The sequence below is a fragment of the Thunnus thynnus genome, chromosome 14 (genome assembly GCF_963924715.1).
Source record: "Thunnus thynnus chromosome 14, fThuThy2.1, whole genome shotgun sequence".
Classification (NCBI taxonomy): domain Eukaryota; kingdom Metazoa; phylum Chordata; class Actinopteri; order Scombriformes; family Scombridae; genus Thunnus; species Thunnus thynnus.
In genome coordinates this window covers 11,138,007-11,160,952 of record NC_089530.1, presented here as the reverse complement: position 1 = coordinate 11,160,952, position 22,946 = coordinate 11,138,007, and the positions used below count along the sequence as shown (strand labels likewise).

The following is a 22,946-nucleotide window of genomic DNA, read 5'->3' as shown; positions in this document are numbered from 1 at the left end:
CTTCCAATAGGATTAGTCAACAATCAACTCCACCCCAGACCAAAGTTGGGACCATCATCCTCCTCAGGTTCCCTGAACATTGTCAGTGAGTCCATAAAAGGCAACTTTCACCAGATCAGCCTGTTTCCTGTTGACAAGCCAGTGCTGCGCCTCTTCTGGAGGGACATGCATGCAGCTGAAGAGCCAAGTATTATTAGTGGACACTTGCCCTTGGGGACACAACATGTAATCCCTGCTGTGTAATCTACACAGTGCTTCCACTGATGCGACAACACTGACGAAAAAATCATCCATTATCTGTCACAGTTTCACTGCACCCGACTCTTAATTTCCTGTCACCATATTCAACATGCGGAAGGAACTCTTCCAAGATACAGCTGAGTCCTACACGCCACAAACTGTAGACTTCAAACCACACAACCACTGAGAAGATGCTATTGTCTCAAGCTCAGATGAACTCCATCCCAGAGTAGACAGAGCTGCAGAGATGCAACTATGTTCCTCATTGGCCTGACTTTCTCCTGGTTCATCGGACCAGCAATCTACTCCTTCAGAATGGATTCATTTGGCCTGTTTAGTTTCAGGATTGGCTGTATGTCTGAAAGATGCAGAGCTTGACCTAAGAATGCCTGAGTGCTTAATGTGTACATTTTGATCTCTTTGACAGTTTGGATCCAGATTCCTCCTCCACGTCTGTAAGAAACTTTATTGCAGTGAGTGGGAAACCATGTTGGGCGATCAAAAGATGCAAAGGATCATCTGGTTGAACAGAAAATAATTCTAGTTCAAACTATCAAGTGTTCCACACTTTTTAGGATGCAGGAATTTAAGTCAACTGAAACCAACCTAAAGTTGCTGTTCTAAGGTTTGCTCCAATATCCCCAAGCTGACTCTCCACGTTGCAGTCGAAGGCACCACAAATGCTAAACCTCTTGGATATTTATTTAGAGTCATATTGGACTCAGATAAGGGACTCGATGACACATATATTCTTACCCTGGACTGGACGGACACATCAGGCTGTCCAGATAACCTGACTGATACGCTTTATGTCCTCCAGACAATAAAGGTCATGGTCATGGACTGGATGGACAGAAGTGATGGCTGTGTATGAAAGCCTAGACTCAGATAAATTGTGATGACACACACCAATTCATGCGCTTTTAGTCTGGCTGAGTGAGGAACAATCTCAATACTGTGGATATAATCCTGAGAGAATCTTCACCACTGGTTAAACCATTTTATTCAGCTTCCTTCTATTCTTCCTCTTGGTCTTGGTTGCCATTTTCTGTGAGCAACAGCTGCAAGCTGCACTTCTTTTTTTCGACCACTTACATCAGTAGATAACTCATATTATGTTATTGATGTTTGCTCATCATTATTCTTTGTTTTAAGGTTTTTTTCTTTCACAGCATTGTAACAACCATGCTGACGCTGATAATTAATTGGTTAATTTTGGCAAACATTACAGGGCCAGTTGCATTATCTTTTTTTATTAAGAAGGGTCCTGCAAGTTAGAAAAGTTATTTCACGTTTGGCTATTTTATGTGAAAAAGGTAATTGTTCATTTTGGAGTAAAAATCTAAAGTGATAATTCATTCTGTGCTTGTAACCTGCCACTAATTATTGGGCAACATCATTGAATTTTGGAACTAACTAATTTGTGTACTTTAACTTTTGATTGCTGTATCAAAATATAAATATAACATTATCTAATGTCTTTAATATTAAATGTTAATCTTCTATATACTATATCTACACACACACACACACACACACACACACACACACACACACACACACACACAAATATCTTGTTCGTTGTATGGCCACCATAATCAAATTTACACTACATGTTGGGTACATGCTGATACTACTTCAATGTAATAATCCTCTATTTTATCACTAGAATTTGCTCTAATACTTTGTTCCACACACACAGGCCAAGGTCAAAATAGACACATGCATTTTTAAAAATTTGTGTCCTTTTGACCCACTGGGATCAGGGATCTCTTTTTTTTTTTTACAGATAAGACCACAGCAGCACACACTGTATTTGGTTACAGGCAGAAAAACAATAACTATGTTACATAATTTGCCATAGACAACCTCAGAAAGGTGAGAGGAGGGGAAGGAGAGAGAACAATGAGATTAATGGCTCTGATGTCCTAATGATGTCTTAGAAGTGAGGAAAAAAACAGAAAGAGCTTCAGAACATTGAGCGATAAACAAAGATGTCATCTTTTCTCCGGGGACTGTGAGGATGTCTGAGTGTGAGCAACAAACCTTCCCTCTGGGTACGTCTAATATACTACAGTTTGACAGCCGTTATTCAAAATGGCAATTATTAAGACGACAGAGGGCAGGTAATGATGTGCTGTGATTTGTGTTTCCATTAACCTAAATTATGCACCTATCTCACATTTGTCCTAATGGATCACAGTGCAATGACGTCCATTGACGTCACATTTGAGATGATCCGCATTGCAGTCGCATGCAAATTTGTGCATGCCAGGCTTTGTGTAAATGTGGAACTCCTTTTTTTTTATTATGCATTTTCCGACAAATAAGAGTAAACAGAGGCAGTAATATGCTCATTGGTTGTTGAACTAGTTGCGAGCCAAGCTGTGAAGATGTGCATAACTCCCTCAGCCCCCCAGGGACCCTGTATTTTCATGGGCCTGCCTCTGACGTCAATGCTCCGGCTGTCCTGTGGATTGTCAGAACAGACTATTCAGTTGGGGGGAGGGGACTGGAAGTCTCTGTGGTGTGTGTCTGCCGCATGTGATGTGTGTGAGTGTGTGAGTGTGTGCGTGTGCCTACGTGGATGTAAGTATGCTCCTGTGTGTGTGTGTGTATATGTGTTCATGTTTGCGTGTGCTTGCATGTGATCTGTAAATGTTTCACTTACATCTGGGGCGTGTGTGTGTGTGTGTGTATGTGTGTGTGTGTGTGTGCAGTGTGCAAAAAGCTTGTACAGTGCCTTGAATCAGAAATGTGCTTAAGTGGATGAGGTCTGTAATGTGGGGGTAGGAGGGGGGGTAAAACTGTGTGTGAACAAGCGCACACGTCTGAGGATGTGCAGCTCATGTGTTGGGAGACAGAGGCCGTAATCATCAGGAGGATGTTTGCTAAAAACAGCCGAGAGGGGGGAACAGTTAAGCATGGCTGCCGACCACTTCACTCCTCAGTCAGCTGTTGATCCCCCAGCGGACAATAGCAAAGCTGCTCTTTCACCAGCGGCCATAGGAAGCCTCTCTTCATGTGACACACACATCCCATATCAAGACAGATGAGATTTCTGTTTCTTTCATCATCACCTTTTTGATGTCCATAAATTTCTCTGTAGCACACATGGTATCCATTCACAGATGGATATGGGATTTGGTGGCAGGATAATGTTGACAGAGAAAAGAGTGCTCACTGGCTGTCCAAATTGATACAGATCAAGCCAGGGAGAGCCCTGGCGGACATGTTGAGGTTTTCTCGGGTCTGTGGTGCTTAGTTAATTTATTCCAACTGTATTCAAATAAATAAAAAGATACTGTGATGCAGATTTAGCCACTGTTGACCTGCCTATAAGCTATTCTTTTAAGTAAATATGCTATTTTTTTAAAACATTATCCTGAATCAAAATCACCCAGGATGGCATTTCTGTCAGAGGACTTTTATTATGTATACTCATTGAAAAGGAGTTTAATACTGTGATAAGAATATTACAGCAATTACAAATAAAAAGTTATTTACAAAAATCTTGTCATGGGTCAGGGTCATAGTAGCAATTTGGTAAACTACTCCTTTAGTCATCCACCAGAGATGCCAGGCGGCTCCCTAGCAACCAGCAATGTGTCCCTAACAAAATGCAGCTTGCTTTGTGTACTTAAAATAGTACAGGAAACATCTGACAACTCAAGATTGGTTGGGATCATTCTGTTGCTTTTGTGTCTTTTTCCAACCGCTCATATATATACTCCCATGTACCATTTATGTATACATAATATACATAATGTTTAATATAGTGTACAAGGGCAAAAATGATTGCATATCTTGCTGTACATAAAAAATAACAATATGTCAGTGTAATATAATAGTGCTGAGGTGGACTCACTCACAAAGATGAAACATTGCTTTTATTTGTCAGGTCAAACTGGTCAGTCACTTCCTGTTGTATAATAATTATTCCAACAGGAAAACAGTTGCTTTGCCACTTATGAGAGCTGCAGATCGGAAGGGTTCACTGGTGGGTCACACAGACACAGTTGTGGCATCCCTTGTGATCTACCACAGTTCTTCATCCATAACCGTCTCACATAAGCTCATAAACTTCCTGCCACGAAAACTTTGCAGGGAACCTTTTAAAGTATTTGTTTTCCATCTGAGTTTCCGTGCATAAGCTCAGAGGTGAGCCCTGAAGGAGATGACAGAGCTCTCTCAGCGTCTTCGACTTCAAGCTTCTCATTTGTTCCTTTTTTTTTTTGTATGTGTTACATTTGACAATTTGCAGTCTCCCTTATTTCATCATAGGTTTTGTGACAATTCAGAATAAAGTCATGAAATTCAATAAAAATATGAAATCTTATGTGCATTTCCCATATCAGATAATCCTAAAATAAGAGGCTGATTATGTGTTGCATGTGAATGGTTTTATTTCACCCAAACAGCTGCATTCAGTCTCCCAAACTCATGGATGTTATTAAGTCAGTATTTCAAATGAACATATGCATGATTTGTTACAACACATATCACACTTACACAAATCAAATGGCAGCATCATACAAGTATGGGAAATAAACTGATGTGTTACTGTAGTATGCAAGTTATTTTTACACTTAAGGGCTTTTCCCATCGGGTTAAAACAGAGGGAAAAGCGACAGAGTATGTCAGACAGACATTATGAATACATTATGTTATACATGACCTCTGAATGGACCAGCTGCTCGAGAGTGTAGGAATGCCAGTGATTGATAGCACACATGCTGACGTAACCCACCACAGCTCCCACACCTCTCTCTCACGATATGATCAGTATGTAGTGCTGCGGCCGTGAGGGAGTCTGGCACACTTTATGCTGTATCATGTTGCCGACTCAGAGCTGTTTAGGCGCACTGAGCGCTGATAACACCGGCGCACATCTACAAAGGTTGTGGAGATAGTGAGCTCACTTCATTTGGGACTTGATGTGGGATCTTCATCTAAACTTAAACAGAAATAATGAACATGTGCTGTTGATAGTTGTGACTTTTTTAACATTTAATCTGAAGCGAGATCTTTATGTGTGCTGTGTATTATGTGTAGTTTGTCGATTTATGGAGCAAAATTCATTCCCTTTCATGTAAATGTGTCTCTTTTGGATATTCTTGGTGGAAATATAAACAACAGTGGTGACGCATTCCTTGGCTTGCTTTAAGGCAAAGACTGTACAGTTCATAGGAACTAAGTGTGGCCTTAAAGACGTCAGAGAAAACTAATACAGGAAATCCTTTGACTTCCTTTGAATTCAAAAATAATAAAAAGAAGAGGAGAAAAATCCTGCATTAGGGTTATTTTGTGGTTACACATCTTAATTGTGCTATTGTCTAATTTTAACCTTCTATCTGTGTAGTCAGTTTCTATTGTTTTTTTTCCAGTCAGTTCAGACTGTAAAACATTCATCTGGTTGACCTGAATTTGAGGTTAATTAGATTATATTTATTATTATCTCTGTTGGATGGGATATTATTATTAAAAGATTATAACTCTAGTCCACTATTCCAGTCTAAATATTTCAATTGTACTGCAGATGTGCAGTCTTTGCAGTATTTTGCAGAGTCAGGCATTTGCTAAAGGAATGTACTACATTGATTTATTTTATCATGCCAATTCAAGGTGATATTTACAATTATAATTATGCAAATGTACAACTGAGTTAGCCTGGTGAAATAAATCAATTGAATGCATTCCTTTAATAAATGCCTAACTCTGCAAGTCTCCGCAGATATTTGAAGTCAGGAGCTGAAATATCAACTGTGATCCAGAAAAAGGCACAAAGACAAATCTTATTTACTTCAGACAAAAGAACCTTATGTAAAATCTCCAGCTAGATAAGACCCGAATTAGACCTTGGCATGATGAATGTTTAGACTACGACACACACACACACACACACACACACACACACACACACACACACACACACACACTGTTTCTGTGTTCTCTGTAAATGAAGTTTTTTATGCTGCATCATGATGAAAGTGTGTGTTGAGATGTTAAACATGTTTTTTTACGAGATATATTTTCTACTTGAGACTATCAGTAGATTTTTTTTTTTTTTTTTTTTTTTGCCAGACTTCTTTTTTGAAAATCTGATCTGAATGAAGGTGTTTGTTGGACACAGGCCATTCATAAAATTTGCTTTGGTAATACACGACATGACCTGACTGCTAAGGAGGTCAGAGGTCAGGGTCAGCTCTGGCACCTCAAGAGCAGCAATAAGGTCAGTGCCTTGCAAAAGGGCACATTGGTAAGACAATAAGATACTTACACCCGGTTTGTTTAAACACTATATGCTGCACATTTTCAGCATCTTTGCTGAAGTAGACGCTCCATGTCTTTACTCTGCCATGCTGTGAATTTGGAGGTTGTCGCCGTCTCCTCCTTGACCACAGAGTCGTGGATCAGGAAACAGCAGCGTGTCTCTGGAGAGCGCCGGACATATGGCTCGGCCCCTTTTACGCAGCCAAATTCAGGAACAGGAACAGCAGCTAAGCACCGTCAAGAGCGCGCTTCCAGACGCGTCAAGTATGCAAAAACACCGGAAACAGGGGCGGTGCACCCTTCAAATTAAAATAAATGTGTCTGTTATGGAAAAAGTGTAACTGGAAAAATGTAATATTTGACTTTTACAAGATAGCACACATCAGTTAAGTGCTATTTTGCGTAGTTTTGGTGACTTCTTAGCAATAGACCTACATCAAAAATATGTATATACCAGATATAGTTCAGATAAATATTATATAATGTTAGATTCTAGAAAAAAATGTTTAATCTCAAATACTTAATAAAATCTAACTTTAACGTTCACTACTATTGCTCAAAAAAGAAACAATTGCTGCACCTTAGATCAGTGATTCTCTACTTCACATCAAGGACTCCTAAACTTAGTCCACTTAAATTAGACCACGGACCCCCATCTAATAAGACTTTAGCGTTCAGATGTTTTATTACAGAAAGTGTATGAAACATATGACCTAAATAGTCATACATTCTGTCATTGTGTTAACCTGATGCGCCAGATGGTTTGTTACACAGAACCATATGAGAAGTCGTCCTTGGAAACTGTTTGGAAAAGAGCAGACACTTTCAAAAAATACTTGGCAGGTGATTTGATGAACCATCTGTCTATTACTGTCTTACCTTCCAAGGCAGCTGGATTTGCAAGATCATGAGTTCATGAGATCACACGAGAATCCTCATAAGACACTGATTGATCTGGACCACCGGTGGTTAGGACACATGCCCATAACTCGAAGCCTGACAAGATGGATTCTTGCGTGATCTCATGAATCCAGCTGCCCTGCAAGGTAATCATTGTGTTACTTATGGATAGAATTATAGTGAAAATCAATTATTCCCCCTGGAACCATCTCCAGGACCCCTAAGAGACCCCCAGGCCCCACTTTGAAAACCACTGCCTTAGAGTGCTCAGTATTTGGGCTTTTATTTTGAAAAACACACAGGAAAACATGTGGGTGTTATAGCTAACTTGACACTGGCGCGCTCCTGTCTCCCCGTGTGTGTGTGTGTTTACTCCCATTCCTCTGTGTCTGTGCGTCGTGGTCTCTGCTCCCCCAGTCTGCTGCTGCACATCCACAGCGGAGCTACCACGCCGAGGAGGCGGACCGACTGTAGCTACACCTCGGCCAGCGGTGCTGGGTCATAGCGCTGGTGGAAGGAGGAGGGGGGCAGCACTCTGCTCTTCTTCTTGCCCTTCCTAAACCGTGCACAGCCTCAAGCATTGGGGACACCATCACCTCTGCGCGTCCTGGAATAGTTTTGGTTTTACCAGACGCACCAAGTTGCAGCTGCAGAGGCGCACTTTTCTCCGTGGCTCCTCTCTCATTTTGCGCTCTCAATCCGACATGGAAGATGGTCCGTCTTCAACAAGCTGTTTCAGAAGGTTAACGGACTGTTTCCTGGGTGCAAGTAGGTATTTTTGACAAACACTTGAAAAGAGTAAAACAAAAAAAAATCTTTACTTTCAGTAACAGGGCAGTAAGAGCGCTGAATCGATAAAACATGGGCATTATTACATTATTTCTTCTGGTCCTGCCGGCGTACGTTATTTGCCCATTTGTCTACTCAACTTTATGAATGACAGATTGATAGCTGATCTGGATGGGTGGGGACTTCATTGGAGGGGGACCAGGCAGGACTGCAATTTGGAAAATGTAGCGTGTGTCTCTACAGTCCGTCTTAATAAAATACAGAGCGGGTTTATGAATCCCATCTCGGGTTTGAGTTGTGCGACAGTCAGCAGTGCTGCAATAAGACATGGCATCAAAAAAGCGAAGCGTGTGTAACATGAGGCTACAGTGAAGAAAGTTTAACTGTTTATTCCAACAGAAACCCACAAATATTAATCTAGAAATTAAAAGCCAGTTTCAACATTCCCCTAGAAATCGGTTAAATAATATAAATACACTCATTACAAATGTTTATATTCATTGTGACATTTTTTCTGTACAATATTCATACAATACTCTTATTCCATATGTGATCATATTTAATATACAACTGAATGCTTTTATTTAAGCTCTTTTGCTTATTTAGTTTTTTAAAAATCTTCTATGATATTAAACATCAGACGTAGATGTGCTCCACAATTTAACATCATTTGTGTGTGTTTTTTTTTTTAAAAAAGTATCTACATGAGAAATTATGAAAAATGAGAAATTTATGACTGTATGAGGAAAAATGTTTTAAAAAGCGTAGTGTTTTGTCACAATAGAATAAATATCCATAACAAACAAACAAACAAAAATCACTTTCCCTCTACAATACACTAATATCTGTTAAGCATGTTTGTGCTACTCAGTGGTCAATGTACAGTGTCCTTTTTGCATTTTATCTGGTTTTTGTATCCAGTTTTCCAGTGTATGTAGGCTTCTCTTACAGGAATCATCGTAATTTATAGTTTCTGTGTTTGGAGTTTACGCTCTCTGTGTGCCACATGAGTAACTCTGTCAGTGATTCCAGTTGTTTCAGTGGCACCTCAAGTGACCTTTAGTGGCAACCCTGTAATAACAAGTTTGCAGTTCGGGGCCTGGGATAGTGAATGATGCCAAAGCACACACATAGCAGTAAACTGCAGTCATGGAATGTATTATTGAGGTACAGTATGTAGGTATCCCGTCCTCCTCCTTACCAAAAAAGGACAAGAATTTCAGATTTCAGAGAGCTTCCACACTTTTTTTTTTAATTTACAAAACAACAGGAGATGTGGGCGTCAGTTAAAGTGACATCTACTGTATGAAATAGAATACTCAGCCATCTTATGTTATATTGTTTTTACTATAAACCACTCATTCACAAATATGTTGAGAAAAAGTTCATCATTGATTGTCCACTCATGTCAGACTTGTGAGTTCTTGTGTGTGAATATCATAGCTCACATTTATGTCTTTTTTTTTTTTTTTTTTTTCGAATGTTGTTGTACAGCTGTCAATTAATCAGGGTTAAATGTAGGATTAACTTGATACGCTGTTTGCCTTTTCACTGCATGACCGGTTTGGGATCAAGGAATAATGTGTGTGGTGATAAAAACACATGAACAGATGAATGCTTCCTACATGATTCAATCCATTATCTCCTCCATATATATATTTTTATATATAGATTGTTGCTATAGATTGTTTTGTAAACATGTGATAGGTCACCTTTAATGTGTCAGAAAAGTGCACGGCTTTTTGTAGTTTAAAAAGTGCAAAAGTGTTTTGTTTTCTAGCAACTAACGGCATGTTTATCATTGTTTGTCCTTTCTGAAATGAGACTGGTTGCAGGACTGTCCAGCAAATCCAGTTTCTCCCCGGAGAGACAGACTCTGGTTTGTAAGAATAACATATTGGCTCATTCACTCCCAGGTTGCTCATATAATTGTAAACCTCACAAGTAGTGAGTTAGTTATTTAGTCCTGGGATATTATAGCTGTTTGTAGTTTCACGTTGCATGCATACAGTATATATGCATATGTGTGTGTCATTGTTTGCGGAAAGTTCTGGTCAGTATCGGAGGTCAGTCTGGGTCAGCCCTAATGTGATCTCTCAGGCATTTTCAAACCCAATTGGTTGTCGACGAATTGCTTAACTCAGTGAAGAAGGGTGCATTGTCAGGCAGGAAGTGCTCACGCTGGACATTTCCTGCCCCACTGCATGCCTTCTCTCTCACTGTGAGGACTTCTCTCTGCACACGCACTCAATATATAAATACACATCACGCTTGATATGATTGGAATATGAAAATTGAAAGCTTGATTGAAATTTGAATGCATGAATAATCCCAGGCTGGGCTGATGCCAAATAGTTTCTCTTTGTGATTTGTCTTCAGTGTTTGTTTAAACTCTCAGGAAATTCAAGCCACAGAAAAGTAACTTGTTACGCAGTTTGAACCCTTTTTATATCAAGATCTGTGCAGGACTGGATCGGTGCCAGGGCACAGTGCACAATATGAGCGGTGAAACAGATGACATTCTCCTCAAGGCGTCCGTTGACCCTCTGTCATCTTGTCGGGGGTTTGTATCTGAGGGGATGGGAAAAGGCCACATGCATTTAGATTTCTTTACAACTTGTCCTCGTGTCAAGGCTCATAAAAGAACACGGCACTGGAGAAGACGCAAGGATCTGTGGTTCTCATTACCGGGTCCCCATTGGGCCCTCTGCGGAGCGGCTGCGGAGTTCAGCGTCAGTCCAGATGTGGAGCGGGGAACATGACCCCTATCGCTGATGTGTGTGGGGGGGGGGGACAGAAATCTAACCACCGGTTGGGGCGAGATGTTTACTCTGAGGCAGCAACACCAGCTTTACTGTTAAGGATCATTATCAGCTGTCTCGGCAGCTGTGTGATCTGCCACCTTTGGCTATGCTCGTCGTTGGAAGAAATGGACAAGGAAGTTTTTTTTATAATCTCAAAGTTTATGACTTGAGTTGAGGGTGAAGGTTGGCCTGACTGCAGTTAGAGTGTTGCTGTTGCTGCTTGCCTGTGACCGCACTATTAGGCTGTGGATCAAGGGACATGCCTTATCTACATCTCAGTTTGCCATTTATAGCCCTTACCCTTTACGTCTAATGACCTGGACCATGCAAGTGGAAATAATGCAAATTACATTTCCATGGAAATCTCCCTCTCTCTCTCTCTTTCTCTCTCTCTCTCTCTCGAGTGTGAGGTGTGAGTTTGCATGTTTGTGCAGCACTGTTTGTTTTCGCCGTGTGGGGGCGTGTCTCTGGAAGTGATGGGATTGCAGTTAGAGTCCAGGGTGAAACAGCATTTTCTTAATTTGACACCTTTTCACTGACTAGTATTGATTTAGCAGCACCGGTCACCTCACCCTTGGCCGCTGTGGAATGTAGGGAGGGTGTGCGTATGTGTGCGCTCACCTGTGTATGTACACACACACACACACATACAAAGCCAGTTTCACCGGCACAGTCTCAATGAATAAATGAGGTGAAAAGTGGGAGTCAAAGCGTTTTCATCTTCAGTGTTGGCTCTTTTTTTCCTCTTTGCCGCTCACTGAATGTCAGTGTTGGACGCTGTGCTCCAGCCCTCCCATAGATAAGATAAGAACCACATGCTCTTCCCACCTCCTGGCAAGGGAGTCCCAGGCGGACCTGCTGACGCACGCACCCCTCAGCCCCCACCTCCTCCCTTCTCCCTCCCTCCCCTTTCCTGCCACAGCCTCATGTCAGGAAAGTGAAAAGTAGTACCTTGGCAGCTTGCCCTTGACTCTCTGCCAGAAGGAGTGCGCTTCAAGAGAAGTGGTCTTTTCCCTTTTTCTCTCATGTGCATTTTTCATCTATGTGTTGCAGAGGAGGAACATCTTGCTCACTAAACATCGGCACTGCTGGGGTCAGCCTATGCTGCTGACATTGCCGCTCGACATCATCTGACAGGAGCACCGAAGACACACGCTCACTTCTGTTCAGGCACTATCACACAGATAGCTAACTGCATCATGGGGAATAGAGATGAGTGATGGAGATAGGGTGGAGTTGGTTGTTGTTTTTAGCAGAGTTTCCAATGCTTCCTTTATCTGTATGCGTTAGTTAATTGTTTCAATTAAAGCAATGCATTCCGTTGGCAGTCCCTCCAGGAATTTGCAGGTACAGAAGTGGGAAATAATGTATTTTTTTAACCAAATCCCATGTTATTTGTGAGCGTTTGCAGTTTTGACAAAATTCTTGCAGTATTTCTGCAAAAAAAAAAAAGATCAAATAAAACTTTCCTTGCACCATGACATTACCACCTTTTCTACATAAAATACTGGTAGTTAGAGCCACTCTGAGAAGAGCTCACGTCAAATAAAATGACACTTCATCCGCCTGTAGTAACCACCTTCCTTCCAAATGAGTCAATGCATCATGAACTTTCTCTCCCTAAGAGAGCTTCTCAAGCAGACCTTACTCACTGATTGTTAAGCTCAACCGTGTCTACCCTCACACCTCAATTAAACATTTTATTTATGGACATTGTTGGGAGAGAGTTTTACCAGACTAGCTTACCTGACAAGCTTAATTCAGGACAAAAAGTCTCTGAAACATGTTTGACTTTGTGGCTAGCTCTTTAAATAGTTCACATCTACAAATTTATAATTTCTCTACTTTTGAAAATATCTCTTACTTTTATTAGATGTTATTACATTTTATAATTATGACTGATTTCTTGAGACAATCATACTTTTTAGCTTTTTTTTGCAATTTTGCAAAAATTGTAAATTAAACACCACCTTAAAAATTGCTCACAAATATCGCAAATTGTGACAGAAATTGTCAGACGAGCTGTTGAAAATGCAGTCGTCATGGGCTGACTTCATTACAATAAACAACAATTTTGATGATTAATTAATATTGTAAGGCATTTATCAAGTGAACATTTACATAATTTTCTCTGTTTTATATAATTTGGGTGTTTTAAACTGTCAGACAGACAAAACAAGCAAGCTGAAGACATCACCTTGGGTTCTGGAAAATTCAGATTTTCCACTATGTTCTGATATTAAAAGTTAATTGAATCACAAAAAGTAATTTACTGATTAATCGATGATGAAATTCATCGTTAGTTGCAGCAGCTAGATGGGAGTGTCTTGGGTAAGAAGCATGCATTGTGATGTGTGGATGAGTCTTCTCTCGTCACATACACTCATATTGAGAAACTCTGATTTTGAAATAGAATCCCTCAAGTTAAAAAAAAAAAGTAAAAGAGGAGGTTGATCAGCAGTTGTAGACATCCAGTGCAGTCACCATCATTGTTCCTCTGCCCTCAGATGAAGACTGAAGGAGCGGTGTTGCATCGAAACAGTGGCAGTGAGAGCTTGTGCAGACAAAATATAAATGGCAAAATAAGGACAGACAGATGTCAGCGAGAGAAATTAGGCCTTGCTTCACAGGGGTTTCTTTTCCTTTCCTATTCTCTGAAGAAGCCTCCTATAAAGAGATGAAATACTCTGGTGCTTTCACTCCTGTGTGCCATTGATAAATGTTGACCTGCAACGCGTCTCATTACGACTTTTAGCTCTAATATGATATTAAATCACATCGTCGAATAATAATACAACTAGTTTTTGTATCCCATGAGTTGTGATTTTCTGCAACACTTCAAATTTCAACCAGCCTTTTCACTATTTACCAAACCTGATTAAGAATATGTCAAAAGATTAGCAGAATGATTTTGCAATTATTTGTAAGTAATGTTTGATCTGTATCAGTATTTCACCACAACTGTCTGGAAGACTCACTATCGTCAGGTTTCAATACTGATGCTTGTTTCAGTACTTTAAAGTTGCTATACTAATACAAAACATAGAAAAAAAAAAAATTTATTGAAAGCACATTTCATTATACGATGAAGTAAATTACTTACAGTTTACAGCATCTCTACAAGCCATTTACTTTTCCATATAAAATCAGACCATGCCTAATTGATTTCCTTAATAAAAATGCCCATAAACTGGAACTGTTTCGAAGCCTTTTCAGGATGTTTTGATGCCTGAAATTCCATCCCACAAATTGATGCTGACCTAATATAGATTCCCAGTCCATGCCGTCTGTAAGTTTGTTCCTTGTCTAATTGGAGTGTGTTAGTACTGAAACTTGGATGCGACAGCACAGAGACCCAGACAGACTGTGACTGGTTTGGACTTCCCTTCCCAGTCCCAGGGTGTGGTGTGCTATAGTCAAGATAAGTGTTATGCAACAATACCTCACTGCATGAATTCAGGCTTTAGCTTTTACACAGGAAGCCCAAGTCTGAGTCAGGCTCCGAAATCTCTGCCAGCTGGGCTTCAGCCACTCACAAACATGCTGCACAACAAGCTGTTTCCCGCCTTTACATTTGTCTGAATGAGTGTACTTCATTTGACTCAAACTCCTATTAGCACAATGGTGCTTAAGCACTCTAGTACTGGACTTAAGTACAATTCTACTAGGTACTTGTACTTTACTTGATTATTTTATGCTACTGTACACTTCTACTCCACTATATGTCAGAGGTAAATATTGTACTTTTTACCCCTCTATGACAGCTATAGTTGTTAGTTATTGCAGATCAGTTTTACATAAAAAACTTAGGATAATTTTATACAATACAATACACTGTTAAAGGTTAAACCCAAATGTTCTGGATTCTGAGCCATTACAAAAAACCCCCCACACATTTCAGATTTCTAGAGAGATTTCTCCTTTAAACTTCTCTGATGGTTTCATCTAAATGACTGTTCAAGACCCAAAGAGGTAAAATTATCCAATATTTCACAAAAAAAGGCAAACGTCCTAAATATTAATACATTTTTTTGTAGCAAAACTTTGTTTCTCTTCTGTGCTACCTCATTAACACTGCATGACCCCCACATCGATCTTGTGACCCTTTGGGGGACCCAACCCTTGGGTTGGGAAACGCTGGGCTAAATTACCCATTGTATACTAAGAAGTTAAAAATAGCCCCAACTCCAAACAACTGTGCTTACATATCAATGCATCAGTATGATAATATATATATTTTATCCTCATACTGTGAACTTATGTACATTCCTACACAAAACTGCACAGCTCTATTATTTTTATTATAAGACTATTATTAAATTAACACTTTTTCATATCTTCTATGGTTAATTTGTCACTTATGTTTCTTGTATTTTGCAGTGCTTGCCAGCTCGTCACAGTTTATTGTTATGCATCATCAGACCAAAGCAAACCTACTTGGCAATAAAGCTGTTTCTGATTCTGACTCTGATATCAGTCACAGGGAGCTTTTTACAGCAGAAAGAATAAGCTTACTTTTGATACTTTAAGTATATTTTGCCGACAATACTTCTGTACTTTTACTTAAGTAAGAATTTGAATGGAGGACTTTTACTTGTCATGGAGTATTTTGAGTATTTCTACACTGAGAAAAGTTCAAAGAAGACTGGCTCAAGATATTGAAGATTTAAAAACTGACAAATCTAAAAAAAAAAAAAAAAAGAGCCTGTTAGAAGATGAGAATTTGGACTTTTATAGTCATTTTGGTTTGTGTGTGTTTGACATGTCAGACATGTTTCTCTATCATTATGTTCCTTAAAATCAAAATCAGCTTATTTTGTCGACACCATTGTCTTTAGCAGTGCTGGCCCCAGCAGAAAGGAAAATTCTACTGAGGTTTGACGAAATAAAAGGGAAAAAACTCCGGTCAAACCAGTGACCAAGCCATTGCTCCTTCCACAGCGGTCTTTCTCTCTCCTGATTGAGTGAGCACATGTGGTTCCCAGTGGGGTTAACCATTCTGGACCACAGCATGTGGGACAGATCTGGCTGCACCTTTGATTAGCCGCCGTAGTCGTAGGCCCAGGACACTGACGCATATCCCACAGCTCTGAGTGTCACTGCGGTCACATTAGGTTGAGCTGTGGCTCTAAAGACTTCAGAAGTCTGTAAGGTCGGCAGAAAGTAGCAGAAAAAAGTGCCATCAATCACCATCATGCTGCAATAGTGGCTATTCAGTCAAACCAGTCATTCTTCTTGCTTCTTTTTCCAGAGCTTTTTAATAGAGATTAACGATATATATGTTTTTGATTTTTTTTTCCGTTAACCACAGATTTCTACAAGCATTTAAACTGATACAGATAAAAACATTTTTCCTTTAACTACATTACAACAATGTGTCTATTTGCCAACAGTGGAGTTTTACCTGGACTGTGATGCTTTTTTAGTATCTGTACTGATTCATTACTGAACTGTTTTAAACTGTTTATCTGCGCAAAATGTTTAAATTATAAAACTGATTTAACATGTTCTCGTACATTTATTCTAGAGGAAGTTGACTCTTGAAGGCTTCCTGATAATATAAACTGTCTTCCTTTAATGCTCCGTATTAATATATTATTATCTCTTCAAGCATTCGGTGCATCATCATGTCGTTGTGACATGTCTGGTATAATTTTGATATCACTCCAAATATCAAGTGATATTCTAAATTTTTCTTATTGTCAACAATCCCATAAAAAGACCAAAACCAACAACGATCCTACTGACAAGTATTGTCTGTGTAGCCAAAGCCTGATATGGATTATTCCTCTGTGCCACAGAGCTCCTTTGTTGTTCAAAAAATACTGTAAATAGTCACTAGCTCACCAATTCCGTGGTTGAAAATGATCCCCTGCAAAAACACAATTTCTTCCTGTTTGGGTAACATTTGCTAAAAACTACAGTGCCCAGCTGTTGTGGGAAATGACAGCATATATTTGTCACCCGTTTTTAAAGATTTACGACTTCAGTTGGAACAAATGGATTTGGGTCTGAGAGCCTCAGACAATCTGGGGAACTAGGGAAGTATTGAGAGACTGACTAACACATTGTTGGTCTTTTTTGGGGATTTGTAGACAATAAAAGAAAATATAGAATTTTGCTGGACTTCTCCTTTGAGACATTATTAGCCCTCTTCTAAAAAGCTGACATAGATGTCGTGCTCTTGTACTTTTCAAAAGTCTATCAGTCAAAATAGAAAAAGGTGAAAGGTTAAATTAGGGGTCAGAAATAAACAGCAGCTTTTCTAGGGGTCCTTGCCTCACCAGCAACGCCTCACAAATTATTGTTTCCGCAGTGTTTGCAAGTATAGGTCAGTGATTTTAAGCACATACAAATACTCTGTATGCAGCTCTAACAGATTACTGTTTTATCAACCATTATATGCCCACTGCAATTTTTTTTTTATCACTGTTGTTTGCTTTTGCCCCAAGGAAATAGGACATTTGACTATTTTTGTTCATGTGCACACATATGATAGCTAAATAATTTTCAGAGCTTGTAGAAACAAAACTCGTATTCATAAATTCATACAGCGTCCTTGTTTTTTTATTTTTTTGTAGTGTCACTAATGACAGTGCCTTCTTTGTGTTTCAAATAGGACAAAGTCGTAAGGGCCTTTTGCAGCGCTCCCATTTTACTCCTCTCTGTGTGTCTTTCTGTCCCCTGCAGCTCACTTCACCCCCCTTAACTTTCTCTGATTTATTAAGCCGTATTCTGCCGATGTGCGTCAGAGCTGGCCAGGAGTCTCGTGAGGCGTTCCGCTCCTGAAGAGCTGTGTCTCGTGTCTGGACAGCGTCAGACCGCAGTGTCCTCCACCCTCCAAACTTACCCCCACCTCTGTTTGCCTTATTTGCCTGCAACCACAAGCCTGCTCGACCCACACACACACGCTGAGCAGATGATCCATTGTAACTGCAGATCAAATGATTTGTTCTGGGGGAATAGATCAAAGGTCGTAGGTAGCTGCTCCGGATCTTTACCAGAGTCAGGAGCACTTTGATTATAAAAAAATAAATTCACATTGAAAGGGCGGAAGTTATTCCTCAAATGCAACTTTTAAACACTTTTTAAAGACATATAACAGGTTACCTGAGCTGAAGTGGAAGTTGCTGCTTCTATCTCCTGCATCTAGTTTTATTTTTTTGTTGTTTTTTTTTGGTTGTTGTTGTTTGGTGCCATCCTTAGCATACTGCTTTATTGCCCACAAGTGTCTGTAGCCATTCATTACCCCGATATACAGGATTTCAGACTCCACTTAGTAATATTTTCATGCCGTGTGTGTGTGTGTGTGTGTGTTGGTGTGTGTGTGTCTGACAGCAGAACACATGCCTTCCAGCTGCATGTCCTCCTGTGATTCACACTTGAAGGGAGTCTACACAGATGCTGCTGATAACCAGACATTTCGTGAGAAAGCAGTATAAAAACGATCGGGGTTTTCTCTCTCGTATTATCAGATAACAGATACTATTACTGTGTACTATACCATAAAATGTAAATTCAGCACTGCCGTCGGATTATTTTTGCTTGTCCACGAATGATTTGCCTTCGGTTGCATTTCATGTCAGCGTTAAGTTCACGGTCTCATGATGAGATGACGTCCTGTGGCTGAATTTAGACAGTTACACGTCTTTGTTTTAGACAAACACTCCATTTGCGTGAATGACCTAAACATGATGGTTTCCCAGTGCATCATGAAGGCCTCTCAGTTGAACCGTGCAGACGCCAGCGGGTGTATTAAAAACAACTTTCCCTCAACGATGGTCTGGCAAATTGCTTTTTTCCCTGACAACAAAGACAGTAAACAGCAGCACTTAGCAAGCTCTCAAGAACCTAATTGCCTATTAAGCACAATCGAGTCCTCCTTTATCCTGCTGCCTCTGTTGGGGGCTCCTATCCCTGGAGACACAGCTTTACAGTAAACATAAGTGAGCTAGCCTGGCTATCTGAGAGCTTTAGCTGGATCCTAGGCACTGCTGCCGCCGCGTTCGCCTCACTGTAAAGATGACCTTCGGCTGTTTGTTGCCTGTGCATTTACACATGCTGTCACCCTGAGTGAGATGTTACTTCCATCCTCTTATACCTCATGTTGCTCTCCTGTAAACTTTTTTTTTAATACTTCCTTGATTTTGGCAACCATCTCCCAGCGTTATTTATTTATGAATAAAGTTGCGTAGTAAGTGAAGTAAAAGATGTTTTGTTTCTGTGCTCCTCAGGCTTGACAGATGAGAAAGTGAAGGCCTACCTCTCGCTGCACCCGCAGATGCTGGACGACTTCGTGTTGGAGAGTGTGAGTGCAGAGACGTTGGACAGATGGCTGAAGAGGAAGACCAGCAGCAGGCCTGCAGGTACACCCACTCCCAAACACACAGGGACAAACATTGAAACATACACACATGCTGCAGCTCTCTGGATCGCTCCAACATAATGATTGGATCAGCGGATTTCGGTATATTGACGCAGAGTTGTAATTTCCGTAATATTTTGCTTTGGTTCAGTGTTTGTACTTTTTAGCTCACATAATCCCAAATAAATTCCTGACGAGTCAACCACAAATACAGGCTGCCTTGAATATCTGCAGCCACGTCAGTCGTTTGCTTTTATTGCACTGAAAAACTAAAAACCTTCCTCTTAAACACCATGGGATCACCAGAGCTTGAGTGTGCCTCTGCGGGTTCTATTTATTATCCCGGCCATTTGCAGTACAAATCACTCAACTTCACATGTGTCTCCTTTAATCCTCAGCGTGTGTGATAGACAGGAGAAAGGGAGAAGGAACGGACCTGTCGGGTGTTTACAGGTCATTAGATGTGTTTGAGCAGGCCGGGTTGAGTCTGTGCCGTGCGCCCCACACACAGCGGACTGTTTCTCAGACCAACCGCATCCATCAAGGGCCTACAGGGCTGGCACTCTGCCCAGTCGAGCTGCTGACGTCAGAGGCGACCTCCAGAGACATGCAGCCGGCTGAAGGGGGCCCAGGGGAGGGTGGGGAAGGTGGTGGTGGTGGTGGTGGTGGTGGGGGGGGTTGTGCTGCCTCAGGGTGTGGGTGTGTTGAAGTGAAGGGGGAAACTGGCGGAGGATGGTTTTGTCACATTTTGGAGCTGCTTTCTACATGAGGTCTACAGACAGTAGTGTTCAGTGCTGCCACGCAGAGACGTCGATTTCTCGAGTTTCAGTTTGAAACAGTTTCCTGTATACAGTATGTAAGTGTCTGTGTGTGTGTGTGTGTGTATGTGTGTGTGTTAAGGTTGACAGGTACCAAATAGAGGCCCTCATGTTAATCAAACTTGCCGGCGCCAAGTAGGAATAACTTGACTCATTTAGTTTAGATCAGAGTAGATGAATCTTGAGCAGAGCAGAACGCTGTTTCACTCATCACAGAGCGAACCCAGAGCTCCACAGAAAGGAGGAAGGTTTGAGGCTCTTCTGTGTTTTTCATCATTTATCACATGAGTCATGAAACTAAATTCCCTTAGAGCAAAGGTGTAGTTCTCTCAGTTGATCACTAAACTTTTCCCACATTTCCCCCAAGACTCAATAGTTTGAAGAACCATAGAAACCATTTGTTTTTGTATGTTTTAGCTCATTTATTAAGCCTAACCCTAGCATATACTTAACATGACATTTCAGATTTTTAAATTGTCTTTTTTTCTCCATTTCACAAATTTTCATCTATTTCACTAAACACAGAAAAATCTACTCACAGGCACTCGAAACTGGCTTGAGTCAGGTAGCCCATCACAGTGAACAAAGTTAAAGTTATTCTTGCACAGTAAAAACAAAAAGAAATCTGCACCACGTTACTGCCCAGTGATAACTTTGACAAAAACTAAAGCAGACATGGTGTTCATTAGGATAGATTACACATTTCAAGCAAGTTTCAAATTTCAAAGTTGACTCTCATTTTGTCAAGAAATGCACAGCAACTCCTGACTGCCTGAAAGGTAGAAAAATCTAAAGTGCTGTGATATGCTTTGGAAAGTGGTCAACAGTAATGCAGACTAGATTACTGATCCCTTAGGTGTAAAGCTCCTGGTAAAATGGTTACCCGCATCAATTTGTTGGATGAGAAAATACAGTGGAGGACCATATATACTGTATGCTGGCATCACTGATATAGAAATAAATCAGTTTTATGTTTTTTTGTGTTGTGAAAGGGAGAAAATCAGTGACATTGTAGCTTTTCCCCTTTTGAAATATACAGCTTCACCAATTGTATAACTAGTTGTAAACAGCATTTGCAGAATTTGCCCACCTGCATACCTTTAGTTCTCAGTGAGTACCGTCACTTACTGATAAATGTAGGTCATATGAAGATATGCAGTCTAGACTTCTGCTCTCTACTCCGAAAATCCTTATCAGTCAATGGCTGATATTAATCCTAATATGTAGAACAAGGTAATATATTATTGGTTTTTTTTAGATTTAGTTTCACTGCTCTCTGTAATCTAATTTGACTTTAAACATGAACAATTTTAACCTGAAAATTATTTGTGAAAACACATTAGAAACAATTGGTTATAAGTCTCTTCAGATACCGGAGTTACAATGTAGCTTAATTATTTCTGTTCTGTTTTTTTGTATTGTCAACAAATCTTGTGAAAAGACTAAATCCAACTATGAATTGATCTTAATAAATTATTGGTGATTTGATCCCCGGCTCCTCCAGTCCGCATATTGAAGTGTCCTTGGGTAAGATACTGAACCCCAAATTGCTTCCGAAGGCTGTGCCATCAGTGTGTAAATGTGTGTGTGAATGAGTATTAAAACTCCTGATGAGCTAGTTGGCACCTTGCATGGCAGCCTCTGCCATCAGTGTATGAATGTGTGTGTGAATGGGTGGATGTTGGCATGTAGTGTGAAGTGCTTTGAGTGGTCGGAAGACTAGAAAGGCACTATATAAATGCAGCCTATTTACCATAGAGCCCCATTGTTGTCCCAAAAATCCTAAAAACACATCAGTGAGCCACAGCATTTGCAATGGGGGACGTGTTCCTTCGTTGCGATTGGCATTGTAGTTTATTTTGAGTTATTTTGATACAGTACTTGCTAGTACACCGAATCTGCAACTGAAAACAGTCCCTATGTACTCTATTTAATTGTGTTTTAGTTATGTTTTCTAAAAGCCACAGTGCCCAGCTGTTTGAGGAAATTGTTTAGCCTTTTTTTTTTTTTAAATGAAAGTTTATATTTGTGACTCATTTTTAAAGAACTGCGTTTTTTATGAGAGGTTTGGGACTGAGTGCCACAAACAGGCTGGGAAAGTTAGAAAGTACTGAGAGGCAAACCGACACACTGTTGTTTTTTGTCTTTTGGTTGGTGTTGGTGTTGAGTCTTTATATATGTTTATATACGTATATAGAAAATAACAGCGTCCAAGCCATATTATTAAATTCTTTCTTGGCTTTCTGAGCTGGTTTTAACCAAGTTGTTTGAATGCTTTGTAAAATGCAGTTATTGTATTGAACAATATTCAGCTACAAGCTAGGTGGGTTCAGTTGGGCTCTCGAGCTGTGCGACAGGCAACCAGACTCGGAATGAAAACATCAGTAATCAGCCTGACAGCTCTCTCATTATGCTGCATGTCTCTTCCCGGGTTGATCTTTACATCACATCAGCAATATCACTCTAAGTCCACTTCCTCTGTTAGACCATTGTGAACAGACACTTAGGCACCACTCTGAAGCCTCTCTGCATCTCCCTCTCAGTGGCTGTATCCACTCAAATGACAAGTAGTGACTAATTTCTTGTTCATCACACAGGCTGAATGGTCACTGTGTTGAAATGATGGCTGGAATCAGCGTAACTTGATGACACATGGGACACATTTCTCCCTTTGTTTTAAAGAAGTTCCTGAACATGTTTCGAATGATAAAAGTCACTGTTTAATTCCAAATATCTATTTCTATGTCTGTTATATTC

At 40.2% G+C, this 22,946-nt stretch overlaps 1 protein-coding gene across 5 annotated transcripts in view; it reads left to right on the top strand.

Moving 5' to 3' along the window:
- The window catches only part of pde10a (phosphodiesterase 10A), a 61,708-nt gene that overhangs the window by 13,301 nt on the left and 25,461 nt on the right, over positions 1–22,946 (top strand). For 3 of the 5 annotated variants that reach the window (XM_067609803.1, XM_067609802.1, XM_067609804.1), the window contains one exon: positions 19,241–19,372. In XM_067609803.1, coding sequence (XP_067465904.1) covers positions 19,241–19,372 — 132 coding nt within the window. Of the gene's footprint in view, positions 1–7,759; positions 8,182–19,240; positions 19,373–22,946 lie in introns of those variants that run through there. The other 2 variants (XM_067609805.1, XM_067609806.1) reach the window with 2 other exon arrangements.